The 19,660-nt window shown below is 35.2% G+C and overlaps 1 protein-coding gene across 1 annotated transcript in view; it reads right to left on the reverse strand.

The window, feature by feature from the left end:
• DACH1 (dachshund family transcription factor 1) overlaps positions 1-19,660 on the reverse strand; it is a 364,513-nt gene that overhangs the window by 166,981 nt on the left and 177,872 nt on the right. Inside the window, exon 3 of the mRNA XM_054399848.1 lies at positions 7,689-7,850. Coding sequence (XP_054255823.1) covers positions 7,689-7,850 — 162 coding nt within the window. The remainder of the gene's footprint in view (positions 1-7,688; positions 7,851-19,660) is intronic.

Below are 19,660 nucleotides of genomic sequence, written 5' to 3' on the forward strand. Positions count from 1 at the left end.
TAGAGCGCGTTCAGTGCCTCACCTGTATCGTCACACTATGAGCTTAAAGAAATTAAAAGAAATTCTGGCCTCTAGGATAATCTGCCTACCTCTTTACAGGTTTGTATGCTTCCCTCCTTCTTCTGTACACATTATTTCTTTTCATAGAAAAGATCTAGTTATTTCACATTCTAATTTTTGCAGAAATGCTGCCTTCATTTATCAGCTTTATCACATATAAACATCCTGATCATAAAAAGTTGAAGCTCTAAGACTTGAACGCAAACTTTGAGACAATGGAAATATATCTACATGTAGATCCCTCTGACATTGTTGATGGAAAGTTTTCATTGTGGATGGAGAAAGGTGTAAAAAATAGAGTTTTGAAGAACTGTCACAGTATACCATTTTCTACATGCACAGATTTGATTTAAGAAAATATCCTACAGTAGATGTCTGACTAATGCCTTTTCTCATTACCTAGAGAAACTCCAAAAATGCTCCTTTGAACCTACGTTCATGGCAGGCAGGCATCATATGCATGAGAATACAGCCTCAGGCTCCAGAAAGTAGTATTAATTTGCCTGTTTGTTTGTTTCCTCCAGGATATCCTGATTAAACAAAACTTTCTGGGATTTATCTTTATCAAGACACTTTTAAGACCAAAAGGAGATGATGCCCAGTCCATATCATTCTGGAACAGACACAACTAGTTATTTACAAAAAATGACCCTATAGACTATTATAACTTACATTTCTAAATATAGCCCATCCACAGTATAATTTTTAAGTATATTTACTGCTGATAAAAAAAATAAATTAAATAAAACTGGACAAAAGCTTAACAATTTCATTATTTTCATACAAGGCACTGCTAAAAAGGAAAATGGCCATAATAGTAAAGCAAGTATTTTGAAAAAACAAAACACACCAAAAAACCTTCACATCTAAGATTAAATTATCCAACTATTTATCCAATTAGGATTATCTTGCATGGAACAATAAATAAAGTAACTGTGATCAAACAATATAAATAGCCTTTTGTTTTGTTTTTTAATTTTGCTGACAAGTTAGGCTTAATTACTTAGATTTTTTTCCATTAACTTGATACAGCTTCATAGTAGGCCCAAAGCACAAATGGCATGCAGGAAGTATTTGCTTTTGCAGTTTCAGAAGCCTGTTCTCTCAGCATGGCTCATAGGTGAAATTACTCTTTTCAGAAGTGATATACCCACACAATCAGAGAAAATTTGTGAGTATATTTGTCTTCATATAGTTTTCAGGGTGAGTACCTAAACTTCTCACCTGCTGAAGAGTAGGTTTTCAGTTTGTTTTTTCTTTTCTGTTTCACTGTGTCTCAGGCACTATTTTACCATTACTCTATCACTGCCTCCGGATAGACCTGTTAACGCTTTCAAATTGTGAGATTCATGCATTTAACTTTCTTTGCATAACTACAATTCAGTAGTCGCGTCACTAAGCACTTGTAAGGTGCAATTTATCTAACCTACTTTTGCCATGTACTTTAGGATAAGATGGATCACCCCTACAATTGTCGAGTCTAAGATGACTAACTCAGATGTAAACGTCTACGTTTGTTCCAAAGAATCCCACAGTGAGGATTTAACCTAGATGAGAGACTCTTTGTTAAAACACAACTGACTGTCCAAAATCAAATGCTGAATCTTTGTTAATAAGTCCCTTAATTTACTAACTGGTGCTCAGACTGCAATATCCAATTCGCTGCCTTGTTTAGCAAATTTAACAATTACAATTAAAGGCTAGGGAAGCAGATCCCTGAAAACATATCCTCAGTTCATACACTAAATTACATTTTAGCTATGAAATTCAGGAAACTTTTTTGCCATCCCACTATGAAGACAAGAAGAATTCCAAAACAAAGTTTAGTGGCCTCATTATAACCAAATTATCTCTTTCTGGTATTTTGTGCACTCCTGAAGCATAGTTCTGTGAAAGCTCTTCTTTAGTTTGAAAAGCAATGTGCTCAGCATAGCACATTTGTCCTTAAGGCTGTATGATTATGCCTTTGCTAGCACCTAGGCAACACTTTTCATCCACAAATTTCAAAGAAGTTTACAGAAGTAGATATATGTCACTGACAAGCACTTGTCTTTTGTCCCACGATATCAAAGTTGCATACATGGCCTTGTCATTAAAAGAAGTGCCACATATCACACAATAAACACTGAAATCTTGCAAATAATTTTTCTAGCTTGAAGTTATTGTTTATCTTACTTTCATGTTTACAAGTGAATATTTTCAGAAAGGGAGTGCATGCATCCACCTAGGAATATACAAATATAGTTTATGCTAAGAGAAAAATGCATATTAATAAAAGCACTAAGGTAAGGAAAAAAAATTGTGTTTAATCTGTTAAACAATAGAAAAATTCTTATGAACTAGTGATACTGTCATTGAACTGGAGAGAGTTTGAGAACAAGCTTGCTCTGGCTTTTTCACCCTATGATTTGGAATCTGCTCACAGTACTGCCAGCTTAACCAAAAAGGATTAACTCTCATATCCAACTGAGAACACAGATAATTCTCAGTAATTGGTAAAAAATGAAGATGAATGGGGCTGAGAGATAAGGAGCAATTAGCTCATCAGCAGTTACAGCTGTGCACTCAATCCGGATCCATCTCTTGAGTCTCGGCCCCTTTTAAAGAACCCGAGCAGAAGCAGCACAGGACACCCCCTCCCAAAAAATGCTGTACCTGCCCATCATTCCTTTCTCTTTTATTTTATTTCCATGCTATACAAAGACACCTGTCATAGCATTCTGTAAATTACAACCTCTCCCAGGACCTGTACCTACAGCCAATTTTCTTTTACACTTTTTTTTTTAAAAAAAGGAAAACAATCAAACAAAACAAAAAAAAAAAAGAAAAAACAAACAACAACAACAAAAAAACAGAAACCAAATGACTACTGTAGACACTCTTAAGTTCCCTGTCAATCGTTTCATTATAGCAGCATCATCTGTTTGAAAATATAAGCAATTCCCTCATCTAATTATAGGGAGGATTTGAGGTTCATTAACATTGCCAAGGCAGAGAATCAGATGTGCAACTGCAGAGCTGTGCTCACTGGCCTGCATTCTCTGTTTCCTTTTATTTGCTTTTTCAAGGTCTCCAAGACTTTTTCCTAAAACCATAAAAGTAATTCTTTCCTTCAAAATAGATACGTGTGTTTAGACAAAGGAAATGACTGTATTTTGTACTGTTCTATTATTGGGCAAGGTCACTGGAGAAAAGTAATTTCACCTAAATCATTTTATCTCTGATTCTGGATAAAGGAAAAACAAAGAATAATAGTACGCAAGCAACGGTTACTTTTGAACAACAGATCACAGGAAACCTTATATTTGTCTCATAATTTTAAATATTGCAAAGTAATGCAGATGAATAGGAAACCTAACATGCCAAGAAAGCCTCTTAATTTTCAACACACTTTGTGGTTGTTTATGGATTAACATGCTAGCCAAGTGTAAAATGTTGCCTCGTATTTCCTAACTGTGTTTAGAAACAGAACACCAAAGTCTTCGTGATTGCTTCACTTCCTCAAAGAAATAATAGCTTTTTTTGTGTATGTGTATTAATGTAGTTTAAACAATGACATTTTCTTGGGACATCTGTTTTGAGATCACATTTTGAATAGATATGAACTCATTTCCTACTAAGCAAGTAATTTACTATTGTTGATAGTTGTTTACAAGTTTTATGAGTCAGATTTTAGCAAGTGGCAAAGGTCTTTACAAATCTTTTGAGTATTCCCTAAAGTCTGTGTATACATAGGGTTTTCATTATATATAAAATGTTTGGGAAGCAAAAGTTTAGGGACCGTTCTTCACTTCCTACCGAGTTATAGATAGCAAAGCCTACCTCACAGAAATAGCTTTAAACATATTTACTTTCAAAGGCTTCTATATTTGCTGCTGCAGGTTAATGAAGTATGATAGCAGGGCAGTAAGTACTTAAGCAGCAAGGAAATAATTGAGCTGCTCTACCTATCTGTAACTTTGGAGGGTAAGGCAGTAAATATACAACTGATTCTACTATCATCCTAAGATGTTAATATGACGAATAACAAAGCCTCTTCAATGAAATTTAAAGTTTGACCTTGTCACTCTCCTTTCATTTTGCAATTAAAAATAAAACAAAAACAAAAACAAAAAAAAGGCACACAGCATAATCTTTTTTTTGCTTGCTGACATATGGAATTATATTTTAATAAATTTTATTTAAATAAATTTATCTATCCTGCATGTTGTGTATAGAATTGCCACTAAAAAGAACCCAGGACATTTTTCCTTCTTATCCGCAATGTAGCTCATATCAGCCAAGCTGTCACAAGACAGTACTTGATATAAACAAGAGATTGCAAAGACATCTCAGTAATCAATATTAGGATGGCTACAGTATGGAAGCCCCAACCACTGCATATCATTTGTCTCAGCATCTATTTCTATGACCAAATGAAGCATTAATTCAAATCATAAATCTATGGTGATTTAAATCTGGGAATGAGCACCTGCCTGCTTTAATGATTTATTTTGTACATTTCAGTAAGCAGGAGATTTGTCCATATGAACTGACAGGTCACCTTCAAATGCCAGTAGCAGAATGTTTATCACCATGCAGACTAGCATCTCATCTTAGCAAGTAAATATTAAACTAAAAGAACCCAATTGATTGTGGATGGGGGAGAAAGGCGTTGCAGCCATATATTTTACTCAGTGTGCTAATACCTCACTCTGATTCCTCTGTAATTTCTTCTTTCTCTTTTTTTTTTTCTCTCTCTTTCTCCCTACCCCCCACCCCAAATGGTAATTCTGGTGAGAGGAGGCAAGCTCAAGGTTACTATACAAAACAGAGGGATATAAATTAGTTACTTACTAGTATCATTGGCTTCCTTTAACTCTCTTCACTCACTAACCTTTTTGGCCATGCCATCGCTTCAAAGGACCAAATTAATAAATTTGTGTAACACTCTGTAAAATTATACAATGTTCATCTACCAAAATGGTTCACAGTAAGCATCTATTTAAATCTAAAAAACCAAGACAATTCAGAAGCAAATCCAGCAATTCAACCAAATAGCCCATGTTTTATTTATCTTCATTTACAAAGGTATTGGAACAGCCTAAGATCAATCCACATACACTAATACACGATAATGCCTGCTACATATGGACTAAGATGTATTAGTTAAGCTTTTAGCCTGTTGGTTCTTTTGTTTGTTCCTTTTCGGTTTGGTCAGACACACAAGATAATTTGAAATATAAACAAATATCAGGGTTTTTTTTGTTTTGGTTTGTCCCTTCCTCCTGACAACATCCACTGACATAATATTTCAAATTCATGCCTAACAAGGCATAGTTTAAAATATTAAAGGTATATGGACTTGATAATATTTATGTGAAAAGACATAAACACCTGAAAAAAATGCAGGGGGAAAAAAACCTCACATATCTACTACAAAGCAACACCTTTGAAATATGATTTCTTGTCAAGTTAATAAAATATGCTACTTTTTTAAAATGCAACTAATAAATAGAGAATTAATGCTTTATAAACCTAATAATTCCCTGGCATTAGTAACAGTAGGAATCACTTCTCTGATTCCATAGGCATAACCAGCACTGGACACTGGACAGGGGTCACTATAAAAGAAATTAAAAATAAATGCAAACTATTTTTGAGAAAACCTCCATAGGAAGAATAAAATGCACAGACAAGCACACTGGATTTCCAGAGCCATTCCTTGTGGAACAGACACCATTGGAATGCTATTCACTCTACTTAGAAGAGATTCTTTTTTCTGAACAAAATGAACTCAGTTCTTCATTCAGTCAAACCAGGAAATTAAGTGAAGTTAACACGTTAGGGGGCTGAGAAGATATTTTGACAACGACAATAAATAAGCTTCCTTCATTAACTCTGCTCTACTAAAATAGCTGAATCTGTTTATTTAAAGAGCTGTGTAAGAGCAGATTAGTTAATTAAATTATGCTTCAAATGATGATTTTTTTAAATCTTTTTTTTTTAGTCTGAGGAAATTCAGATATTCCCTCCATCCACTCTCCTACAAATACTTCACGTGATTTAGATGTTGATTACTTGTTGTCTGTTTCTGTGGATGAACAAGTGGTTTGTCACTGGAACCGCCATGCAGAATAACATTTCCATAATCCAGTACTTGAACATTTTATTTCAGCTGAGTCAGAAATTCAAATCTAAAATAGCTTCTAGTCTAATACAGACCCTTTATCCTCCCAGTTTGCATTTACACTTTTCACTTTCATTACTTCACTTTTTTTTCCAGTATGTTTGGGACCACCTGGTCCTTCCTAGCTTCTATCTCCTCCTCACAGATTTCAAAGACACCTGCTCTCTGTCCCCTTTTGTCTTCTCTCCAAGGGGACAATCTTTCCATTAATATTCTAGTGACCACACATGTTGGTATATGAGTACTAACACACACACGTAAGACTGTTTTCTTCACTATCACAGAAGGGGTTTTTAAGCCTTTCTTTAAAAAGAAAAGAAAAAAATCTGGTCACCTCCCTATGAAGTAATGAATACATATTGTTGTTATTTAGAATAGCATGTGCCTAGGTGAACCAGTTCTTTGAACTGCAATTCACATTGTTTCTAAATCATAGCTTACCAATGCCTACTGAACTGTACAGAAATGCTGTTCACAAACACATCTGTGTTAAGGCTACTACATAACTCTCTAAGACTCATTTCAAATGCATTTAGAGATGAAAAACTAAAAAATAAACAAAAGAGCCAAAACAAAACAAAAAAACACAAACCAAAAAAATCCCTATCTTAAGCTATTTTATTCCAATATACACCAACCTTGCCTACAGTCTTCTGAATGTACCTCTTTGTCATTGAATTTCTGTTGCTGAGTTAATACTGTCTCAACATGATAAAAGGAGCCAATACAATGAAATGGCATAACAAAACATTTTACAGCAGACACACACAGATGATTAAAGATTTAATCAACAACAACAAAAAGTTATTCCAGCTTTGAAGTATGCTTTAGCAAAACAAATCGTCCAAACAAATGAATAAAGTATACTGAAACAATTCTTTTTTTGAGAAAGAAAAAGAGGTGCTGATGGCTGCTTAAGAAATGGAAAAACCTGTTAACTACGTTTTAAGAATGTGTTTATTAAAATAAAATATGATAGGAACTGTAGAGTGTGGCAATAATTTATCGTGTATGTATGTTTTCCTTTTGTCACAGGGCACATGAAAGTATGAAATATTTTGCTTTCAAGCTTGTGTTCTGAATTACCTAAAGTCGATACCCAGCACACTGAGCAGGAGACATTGTTAAATTTCACTCTGACACCATCATCTGTCACCCCACCTGTACTTTGAAAAATGAACTCTAAGCAATCAAACCACTTTCTTTCATGGAAAATATTAACTGGAGTCTGCAAAAGTAACCTGCAAAGGAGAGAATGTTTTTGTAATAGTAACAACAATGCTGCACACTAGTGTAAAGGTCAAATACAAAATAAAACTAAAAAAGGTAAGAAAAGGAAAACAAATATGGAGCTTTTTACACCAAATCAAGGACTTCAGAAGAAAGCCCAGAAGGATCCCTATATTAATAAAATGTCAGAGTATTATGGACACATAATAATGGCATTTCTGAGACTTACCGACACTTGAATTCAGATCTCCATTTTCAGAGTCTGCTCCATGCTGGTTATTATTTGCATGATAGTTGGACATAGCTTCCAATTTAATTTTTTTCACTTTCATTGCTTCTGCTATGGCGGCATTGGTGGCAGCTGCTGCTGCTGCAGCGGCTGCTGTCAGGCCTGTAAAAAAGTACAATCAAAATTTAATATACATCATTCTATGGTTCCTCATTATTGTATGGACTAAGACTGTTATTCCTCCTTCATATTTGCTTCACAATGAATAGCAAGCACTGTAGAATATTATTCCTTTGTTAGATTTGAAAAGACATCAACTTTTTCAAGTAAAATGTTTCACATCACATTTAGAAAGTTATTCCTATACATCGACCCAAATCATAACTTGGTATCCAGTAAGTGAAGTCATAATACAACAAAACTAACTGCAGTCATAAATAAATTCTTTAAGGAATCTGACTGAGCTGCAGAATTATGTCTTAAGCATCTGGCTATAAAAGTAGGTGAACACGTACATAATTGCACTTAATTAAAAAGAACTTTAGATCTCAAATGTTCAATGTGCTAAAGAAAACAGAAAAAAACAGGCCTATAATTTCCATTTATGAGTACCATATGAAAGAACTCTGACATTTATCTCCCATTTCACACATAACAGCAAGGAGATATGGTCATTTTAGGAAGCACTTTTAGCAATGCAGAACATTCGTAAAATACTTATTTTATTTTGCCCAAGACTCAAAGCATTAAGGTATTTAACAACGAGAAGAGGAATTATTAAATCCATTTAATCCCAATCCCAAAACTACCTTCAGGCAATCCAAGTGCTCTTCCTACCAAAGCAAATTTCCACCATCCAGTCATTTAGAAGAATGTACTACAGAAACAAGAAAATTTCTCTTGTCAAAAGCAATTAGAGAAACAGTCCAGTAATGCCTTCAAAACTCGTAATTAGATACAGCCTTTAATCAAAGTCACAAGCATAAGTTTTTGCCCTTTTCCCTGAGGCAGGATAATTCTTCTGCAGTATCTAAATCATACTGCTACCAACTCAGATCCTTTTCCCCCAGCCTGGGTGGTAGCAGAGAGAAGTCAGTGTCAAAACTTCACAAGAGCTACCTACAACACCTGACTGATCCAGGGGCCAGAGATGGAAGCTAAAGAGAATTACTGTACAAAATGAAAGAGAAGGCATAAACCCAGGTAAATGTTATGCAATTGTGCAATCTTAGCCATCAGTCTGTTATGCCACAAGAGGAGAACAGACTCCATCATTTTCAATCAAGATTCTTGCCCTGACTGTGGAGAAGGCTTGAAAAACCTCGGTGTAATTAGTTTAAAGGTGCCTGCTTGTCTGATTTTCAGCTACTCTGAGAGGTGTGAAATGTCTTATGGACCTCAAGAGGAATTAACTCCACAACTTACTATTCTAATGGACCAAGGCTTCTGCCCAGCATAGGAGGAGTGCAATTTAGCAGGAAAGACTGAATAATCCCTGGCTGCTGAGATAAATATTGCTACCAACACTGCTTCGAAGGGCCTCCTGTTGTCTCCTTTGCCTGCTTAACTGGAAAATTAGTTCAGTCTTGCTATGTTTTCAGCTAGCAACGGGAAGGGACAAAGGCAAATTCCAGTGGGAAGAAGGCATAAAGTAAATGGACATCAGGAAAGCAATGAGGTGGCATAAGAGGTGCCTTTGAATATACTGTGGCTTGACTCAAGGTTGCTTTCCCTTCTTTATTTGCATGACAGCATAAAGATTAGCAAACATTACCAGCCTCCCAACCCTCCTCACAGGCTGACTTCTCACATTTCCAAGTGCAATGAGAATTACCAAGTATGTGATAATTACATTCTGCATAGGCAGATCAATATTATTTAGAAAACTGCTATTTCAGGTATAAGATGTACCAAAAGCCAAACATCAAATCAGAAGGTGGATTAATGTAAATCTTCATTTTATTTTAGCTTCTGCTACTACTACAAATTGTGCATTTGCTGATCTTAAGAAGGTATTGACAATAACATGGATTGCTTCCAATGATATTTTTAACATAGAGGAAGGATATGAAGTTACATTATACAAGTTTGGTTACAGTCCCTAAGTTAGGCCACAGAAAAAGGGATGGTGCACCTCTGAACTTTGCATCCTGTATTCATTAAGCAATACAATAATCTATACTTCCTTTTTTTTATATACATCTCTCACAAGCTAAAACTAGCATCTATTAAGAACAATCCTTTGGAGGAATACAATACAGCCAATAAATACAACAGCAGGCCTCAAACTTTTAGCTGTGACCGAACTTCCAGATTAGCAGAGTTTTTAATTATCAGCATCCACGTACCAGTGTAAATACCTTATCAAACAGACACTGGACATAGGACTTGTGAGCTCCACAATATTATGTCTCACTGGGCTAATGAGCTGGTTACAGAAGAGCTAAAAACCAAACTCTCTTCCATTACAAAATCTGCAAACAGTATGCTTCAGTGCTTCTCTCCAAAGCAGGCCATAATGCTTCTCTTGAGAGGAAGCCATAGGGACTGGGAAACAGAAACACAGATTGCTTAGTTCTGTATTATGATTTTCACAAGATAATGCTTGTGATAATAAATGATCATTTGAAAAAGCCGAAATTAAACTACTAATTTCATTGCTTCTCTCACACAACCGCGTAAGTGATTGAAATGATTACTTTGCCATACAGCAATTAATTTAAACCGAAATGCATGTCTCATGTAAGCACCGGTGTAAGGGGGAGCAGGGGGGAATGTGAATGAGGAATAATCCTCAGAATTATGGCTTAACACTACTCCTCACAGTAATTCTAGCCTACACCGAAGTTCCTGCTTTACAGCTACTTTTCCCTATCACTTGACCGTCATGTTACAGCAAATAAGCGGCAAGGAAGGTCCCAAGACAGTTACTAGAGCTACTTCCATTATAATCACTGGTGCACTGAGGTGTACTGTGCTATGGTACAAGACAAAACTTCCTCTCTAGCACAAAGTCTGACTTATCTCACTAGCAAAGGCAGCCAAATATATTCTAAACATAAGAAGTTACTACAGTGCTACTATCTTTATGCATGTATCTATATGACCTTTAAATTCACATACAGGTATACACTTGGCTAAATACTGGGATTTTTTTGTTTTTTATCTTGTTGTTCAAATAAGCCTTTTGACCTAAACATTATTTAATATCACTGCACTCTTAAAAAAGTAGCCAAGAAATTTCCAAGGTGCACACTTTTCTATAGAATGGAAATTTTATTTTCAAATATGAGATAACCTTAAATGGAAGAAATGAGGATCACACCAAACAGCCACATAGATGTTTTTTATTCTTTACAAATATTTATCTGAACAGTTAAAAAAGTATCCAGGCCAAAATATTCAATGCATTAAAGTCAATGGTAGTTGTCATTAATATTCTGAAATTGATAAGTTGTTTATGTCTGGCATTCTTCCTGCTGATTATGCAGTGAGACAGGCAGCTTTATAAATATCTCATCACTCCATCGTCACACAAATTTCATCGACAGTGCTCATGCACAGCTATTAGCAATATGAATCTAACCATTACAAGAGGAAAGAAAATCGAACATGTGGCATTAATACGCAGTCCTGGTTCCTAACCATCTGATAGGCAGATGGTGTAAAGCGGATTCTCCAGCTGAAATGAAGGGGCACATCATTTAAAACCTTGTTTGCATTCTAACTGATATCAGTGCCATATTGATATACATGATACATCATGGCAGTATTTGAACAATCTAGTTTGTTTCAGTCATAAATGTTTACAGCCTTGTTTTTTATCTTTAGAAGCATGTTCTGAAGAGCGTATTTTTAATTTATGAAAGCTATTGTTTACTTCTGTTGAACCAGAAGATTAGCGAAGAGCAGGAATATTAAATTACCACAACCACAGCAGTATAACTAAGATGGATGAATAAAGTATGGTTTTTCAATAAAAGATGTTAGTAAAGGAATTAAAAAATTAGCCTAGACATTTTATGCATTAAATACATTTATTCGTTTAAACCTTACGGCTTTTTTCCCATGTGACATACTTAGAACTTTAATGCTTTATAAAGCTATTCATTTAAATCTCTTACTGTGTGCAATTAATCTTGTCCAACAATTTAATTCAAAAAGAAAAACATCAGAAAGTAAAGTTCAATTCAACTGCCATGCTCCTGAAGTAATCTCTGTATTGCTGACAGTTCCTGTAGACTCATGAGCAAAAGTCTGTTCAAGGTGTCTTGTAGGAGCTGAATGAATGTGAGTTACAGCTCAATTGAAAGCTCTCCAAGCCCTAGTAGGAACTCAGGAACAAGAAGCAGAACACCAGAAGAAAGTGAGAATGATCCTTTCCTACAAAGACCTTCTCTCTTCTGTCACTAGATTACTTTAGCCTGTTTGGTGTTTGTAGCTGTTAATTATGTTAATAAAGTTGCAGCCTGCTGCCTCTGCCAAATATAATCATAAGCTTTTTCCTGCCAAGTTCTAGTCTAATTTACACCCATGCAACTCTACTGAAGTCAGAATTTCATGGGTGAGAATGAGACCAGAAGTATGCCCAGTATGTGTGGTCTCTAATGCTGAAAACTGAATGAATGAAATGGAAAACAATGAGAAAAACTACACAGCATCCTCAGAAAACAATTCTGTTCTGAAAGCAAAATGCCTGAGAGAGTTGTCATACATTACGCCAGTTTCCAAATATGTATGAATTATGGGTGAGCATTAAATTATATACAGGTTTTCTGTCTTCCAACAAATACTATTCCCTGCTTCAGCGAGAACTCTTACAACTCTCAGCTGTCGAGGCACGAGCAGCTTATAACACATCTTGTTTGTGAAGGAGAAAAGTGAGTGTAACTTTTTCAGTCTCAATGTATCTCAAAATACATATTTCTGAACTGTATTCCCAAACTTGGATGTGGGACTACTTATAAAATTTTTTAGGTAACTGATCTTAATTCAGTTATAACTATGCCTAATAGTTAATATAATTCTTAATAATTATTCCAATAAATAACTAATAACATCTCTAACAGAACTATTGCTTTCCTTTACATATTTTCACAACCTTTTTCTTTAGGACTCTACATTTGCCATCACAGAACAGGGAGAAAGCCAAACTACGACTGTCAGCAGTGTGTTACATTTAATTTGATTTATTTGCTAGAAAGTTTATTCTCCAGAAATGGTTTTATTCATTACATGGGAGAAGTTCAAAATCTCATCTAAATTCTGAAAGAACTAATTTCGTTATTTCCAATTAACGCTTAATACTTTTTCTTATAGTTGATTTCAATGGTACTGACTTGAAAATAATTCATATCTTTTCATGACTTAATTCCCTGTTTCATATTGAAGTTCTTACTTGGGCAAAATTCTTACTAAAATCTGAAAAACTGTCTGAGAAAGAAAGGCAAAGTTACCTCCTAGGACTTGACCTCGATCACTGTAGATTATTACACTGGTTTCATGGGTTTCAGGTACAAGTTTTTTGTAGCTTATTACACTGCTGCCCAGTTATTTCAAAAGAAATAGGATCCTAACCTTAGTCGCTGATCTAATGGGTGTTTTATATAGTGTGATACATAAAACAAGAAGAGGAAAGCAATCTGCAGGAGGACAGAGGTCTGATTACATAGACTGGATTGCAGAAAGGGGAGCTTCAGACTACATCATAACGGTCTGCTAAAAAATACCTAAGTTTCATTAATAGCATTCTTTATGGATAATGTAAGCCTGGAATTTCACACTTATCCAGAAGTTTTACTTCTGTTAAGATGCCTGGATTGATCCCATACAACAATACTGGTATACTCTAAAAATTTCATTACCTGTTATTCTGAGTTAATCACAAAATTCTTGTCTGGCTCTTCTAGATGTATTTTCCTGCTCAACTTCCATGTTTCAGCATAAACTGCTTATCTTGATAACTTTTTAACATCTTTAAAAGGGTAATTATTAAAAGAGTCATGTAATAAAAAGTGAAATAACTAATTGCACTTTAAATATTGTTAAAGAAGGAATACTTAGAAAAAAATCATCCATGTGATCTGTTTTAGACTGGTGCAACTCAAATGAAATTGCCAGTCTTGAAGTGGAGAAAACCAGTGTATGTGAGGCTCAAACCATCTGTTGTTCATCAGACTAATCAGACCTTTTCCTGTAAGTACTCCTAAATTGCAATATGAATTTTGAAATCTGGGTATGGCATTTAAAATAAACAAGCAAAAGAGCTAAATTTCTACAGGAATCTAAAATTTTTTTTACTTACAGAGTGTCTTTGCAATTAACACAGTTGCAGAAACAAAACACCGGCCTAGAAAGTGGTGTTCTCTGGTTCTGTGGATAAAACTTTGCTTTTGAATGAGAACTACTGGCAGGTGAAATGCTGATGAAAAAGATTTTGTAAATGTAATTATTTTGTCACTAATATGGAACTGATGGACTTATGGTCCACGAAGTTGTTCCTTATCATGGATTTATTCCTTTGTACTGAAGAGAAAGAAGTGAAATCAGGCACTGCATTCCAAATACCACAACAAATTACTAACTGTTAAAGCTTAACGGGGTTTTGTGATCTGCAAATGTATTATTGGCTTGGTGCAACTGTGACAGAATTAAACAATGTATGCTGCAGAACTGCCTGGCTATATTGTACTTCGCAACAACAGTTTAAAATCTTACTGGAATGCATACAGCGTCACTACAATACAATTAGGAGAGAACATTCTTTCTTAAACAACAGTCATCTTTTCAAAAGCAATAGATTCTCAGTTCTCATTCAGTCTGCTGCATTATTCATTTCATGTGCAACCTCATGCTGGACCATAAATTGTTACTTTATCTAATCAAAGGCGACTTAACTCCACAGAAGGTCAAAGGTTTAATTTTGTGAAGTATTATCTTACGCTATGAGTTTAACGGAAAAATAGAAGAAGGAAAACAGCCAAGAAACTGGTAATAAATGAACCTTTATTGCCTGAGGCATTGGCCTAGTTAATAAACTTTCATTGAAGGTTTCTTTCAACTGTTATGGACAATGAGGTAAAAAAAATCTTAAATTACAGCCATGTGTGACTTTTAAGGCAGGCATTCTTTTTTATCTCAACCTCCCCAGCTTAGGAAAAAGACAAAGAGAGTGTCTTCAATTTCTTAACCAAAAATGTATGCTCCTAAACAGATGAAAAACTGCAGATCAAGCCTTTTTAAAAGCAGAGGTCAGCTTTGAACAATATAAAAAAATACTTTTATTTAAATGTTGAATCTTGATCCACAATATCTTTAACCAAATAGCATTTAATTCCAGAAAGAAAAAGTATGTCAGAAGAGAAAATACATATACTAACAATATATTATCCTAACTGACTTTCTAGTTTACATTTGCATTGCTAGAATGCAATAATGGCTCTTGTTTAACAGAATGACTTATTATGAGAACAACTTCCCTGCACTTTCTGCAAACAGAAGTTCCTTTCTTCTTTTTGTATATATTATCCCTTGTTCTCACAACACTATTCTTGCTGTTACAAGAAATTAAAAGGCTGAACATAATGGCAGTTATTGGTGTTCCACAAATTTTCTTCATTTAACATCTTAGATTCGACTAACTGCAACATCTTTTATTGACACATTCCTTGAGCCCAGTTTAGAGAAGTGCATTTCAGTTTTTAAGCTATATAGTCAAAACCAATAAGAAAATCAGAAGTATTTAATAAAACCTTAGCCTTTAACTTTGGTCTAATGTATAACTAGACAGACACAATTAATTAGTTATAACACTGCTACAACTCAAAAATACTGAACACATGTCCATGCCTGTAACAGCAGTAATGTAGCTAAATACTCATAATCTTTCATCCAGGAGGAACTTCTGATATTTTTTTACAAACCTAATCCTCAGCTTGACTCAGATCCTGGGGTACACAATTCTTTGATTAAAATAATATCTGAACACTGTTAAGGCAGCCTTATGGCCGTGTGGAAGTATATCTCCCTACAACTTCCAAGCTCAGCTCTGCAAACCAAATTGCCCAATTCTTTCCAATAGACCTGCTGTAGTTCAAATGCCTACTCATGCATGTGAAATTTAACTTGTGCATGTGTATAAGTATTTGAGGCACCAGAGCAAGTTCAGAATAAAATAAGATTTTAGGTGTGGACCACAGTGCTGCTTTATAGCCTCCTGGAGAGATGGATGTGCCTGCAGAGGGACCTGTTCTCTGCACTGAGTCCACAGACCACTGGTATTTATTTACTCAGTGTGGTATCAAAGCCTTTGTGGACTTTAGGGCTTTCCTCCCATAGTAACATTTTTGCCCGAAGAAAGAAAGATTAGATTCTCACCTTCAGTGCACAGGAATAGTCATCTACAGACTTATTTCAGGCTCCTTCCTTCCCCAAGAAATGAAAACAGCCTTATTCCTACTCATAAAAAGAGAAGGAAAGAAATGTGGGGCTTCAGCTGCAAGGAACTGCCTTCACTAACTAAGATGAAATATTATCATAGCTGTTCATTATTGTATCTTCCATAGACCTTTAAAATATAAACTACTATTTCAAGATACTTTAAGGGAAGTTTTCAAAGGACTAGTCATTAGCAGTATAAGAATGTACAAAGAGAAATAAAAATATCTTTAAAGAACAATTTGGACTCTGTTTTGTCATATTTAACTTTAAAGTAAATATTGTTTTCCAATTCCACAAAAAAGAACACAATTGCCTTTGTATTACAATATATACTGACAAATCCTATAATAATTTTCTGTCTGCCTCTCTGCATTCACAGTGTGCAAAGCAGGTTGCACCAAGCATTATAATGACTGAAGTCAGTATAAGGCTGTAAAAATTCCAAGAAATCCTCTGGTTATTTCAAGGCATAAACACCATTGTTTTAACACAGAACGTTGAGTAAGAGAATTTTCACATTAACTATTGTAGAGAATTCACCTGTAAGGGTCAGGAGAGTCTCCTTCTCCATCCCTCTATTCACTTGAAGTGTAGTAACTTCAAGAGCTTCACTGTGGCTTGGGGGCTCTTCCTTTTCTCTCTCTTTTTTTTCTTTTCTTTTTAAAGTTTCGTTAGATCCATTATGCATTACACTGTGCCAGAGGCAAGGCATGGAGCTAAATGTACTATTACAGCACAGTGATAGCAGAGTATTGTACTGTGATGATCAGAACTGTGATACTGTACAAAGTAGTTCTGATAATGACTTACAGGGAACAGTGTGCAGTCCTGTTTTCAGATGAAAGGGTAGTCAATTCTTATAGATGGTCCACTCACCTACATGCTCTACTTCTTGCACCCCAAGGGCTGACCATGGCGCTAGACAAATCACGCTGTGATGGCCTCTTACATTTGAAAGAACTTGTATCTCTTCTGGTTAGAAACTATGGCAGGACAGTGGGATGATGTATACTTGCATCTTGTACCAGCACTTAATCAATGAATTACCAAATTATCACCCCAAATCAAGGGAGTTCTCTCAAGAATAGTAGTATTACCACAAAGTAACATCACTGAATATTTTCATTTTGTACCTCAGAATTGTCTGGTACTTAATAAGTAAACATCCAAAGACTGTTAATGATGTTAAAGGGAAAAAAGTGGTATTTACAATGTATACATTATTGTATTTGGTTGCAATACAAAACTAAACATGCAGTAACCTTTCTACAGTTCCTACCCTATTGAGATACCTGCAGCCTATATTATGAAATCCCGCAGCCATTTGTAAATTCAGATTTACATACATGATAATACGTGCTTCCAAAAGGCATAATCTTTGAAGCTGACAGATGAACAGTACCACTGTCCACCTCAGCGTGGGCATATATTCAAAGTTCACCAAATATGCAAGCATAAGGGGACCCCAACACTGCTTTGGCAGAAACTTAAGAAATCTTCATCATATCATGTGTAAAAAAAAAAGCACTGTACATTCATGCTTAATAATGCTGCATAAAAGATAAAGGTTTGTTACCATGCATCTCTCCAGTTACTGGTGTCCATCAATAGACAAAGTGACAACAATTATTTCACAGATTCACCGTTTTGTAGGGAGACCTAGATTATAATCTGCAGCAGATAATATAATTAATCTTTTCTTCAGATATTAATGAACAGGCTATCAAAAGATTAGAATTTGCACACATCTCTGTTACTGAAAATGACTTTCCTCTACCTTGTCAACATTCACACAAGTCAGATGGGATGTGTGTTTTATAATTTCTTACTCCTCTAGGTTTGACTTTCTTATCACTTCTAAATTCCAGGTTTTAGATTTATCTTTAATATTTCAAATATGCATAGGCTGTACAGTGTATGCGTATTTCTTTGGTATTTTATACACTTTCCTTGCCTTCAACACTGTAACTTCTAGACTAAAATTTTCAGAATCATTTGAAAAAATGGAACAGGAGCATTGCTATTGATTTTCTTAGAAATTAGAACATCACTCTAGTGATTTGATGTTAATTTTGAAGTCACTTTGGAAGTCACTCAGATAGTTAATAAGATTACAAGTATAAAGTGTTGATGATAACCAACATTTGTCATTACACACCCTGAAGAGCTTGGTGGCCATTTTCCAAAATGAAGAACGTACTTGCTCTGGAACATTTGAAGCAGATTGCTAACATGCAGAACTCTAAACCCCTTTTGTTATGTGCAAAATTCAGAGAAAAGAAGAAGAAATTACTATGTTTGTTGCAATTCCTTACACTGAATTGCTGAGTTTCTGTAAAATTGAATTCTTAATCACTAGTTCAGACAGGTTAAAACATGCTCAGTTTTGGAAAGACAGGAACTACTTTCTAAAAGAATGAAGACTTACTGTTAGATTTAATTTTGTGATGTACTTAGAGACCATAAAATTAAGGCATGTTTTCTGCCAGTGGTTCAAGATGTTTACAAGACATTTCTAGCATTCTCTTTGTTTGATCTGTTCTTTAATTGGAAGTTATAGTTCACATACTGTATTTCTTTGCCAAGCTTTAAAAGAGTAGTTCCTCCATCTCTCAAAACATATTTTCAGTGGCAGTAACAGGCCACAGGACAATTGTGTTTATCTAAGTTGCATGCTAACCAATGGGCAGCACACAGTGAGTTTTCACATAATAAGGGCACATGAATCCACATGATTTTGTCCTTCCAGAAACAGTATTTAATAAAGATGTCAATAATCTACAGAGACATTCATATATGCACAATGTATTATTGTGATCAAACTTGAAGAGTGTACATGCATTTGCATTTACATTTTTCTCTCTGCTGTTGACATTCTGCCCTTACGAACTACAGAAAACACATTTCAAAAGTGGCAATATGGCATTGTCTCAACTGACTATGTTTTTGAAGAAAAATATTTACAAGTTGTTTTTTTTAATTCTCACATATTTTGTAAGAAAGCTTACACAGCAGGAAAACTTCAGTGAAATTTAGTGAAATGTTCTGCTTTCATTGGAAACTGCTACCGTTCAAGCATAAGTGATTGATATTCCTCATACGAAAGAGGATGAAATACAAAATGAGTTATACAACAGCTTCAGTGCATAGAAAAAGGATTGCCTCCTACGATGTTGATGATACACAGAAATTTTAGATGGATTCTACTTCCAATCTCCTAAAAGAATGGTTTGTTGACATTTCTTTGCCAAACTAACAGAATGCCAGAGTGCACACAGATGACTAGCAGGTCAAGGGAGGTGTTTCTGCCCCTCTTCTCTCATGAGATCCTACCCTGGAGTACTGTGTCCATCTCTGGGATCTTCAGTGCATGAAAGCCATGGACTTGTTAAAGAAGCTCTAGAGAAGGGATGCAAAAATGATCCAAGGGCTGGAACACCTCAGCCTGGAGAAGACAAGGCTTCAGGTAGACTTTATTGAAGCCTTTCAATACTTAAAGGAGGCTTACTAATTAAAATTGAGACTTTTTAACA

This window comes from Indicator indicator, chromosome 1, assembly GCF_027791375.1.
Source record: "Indicator indicator isolate 239-I01 chromosome 1, UM_Iind_1.1, whole genome shotgun sequence".
Taxonomy (NCBI): Eukaryota; Metazoa; Chordata; class Aves; order Piciformes; family Indicatoridae; genus Indicator; species Indicator indicator.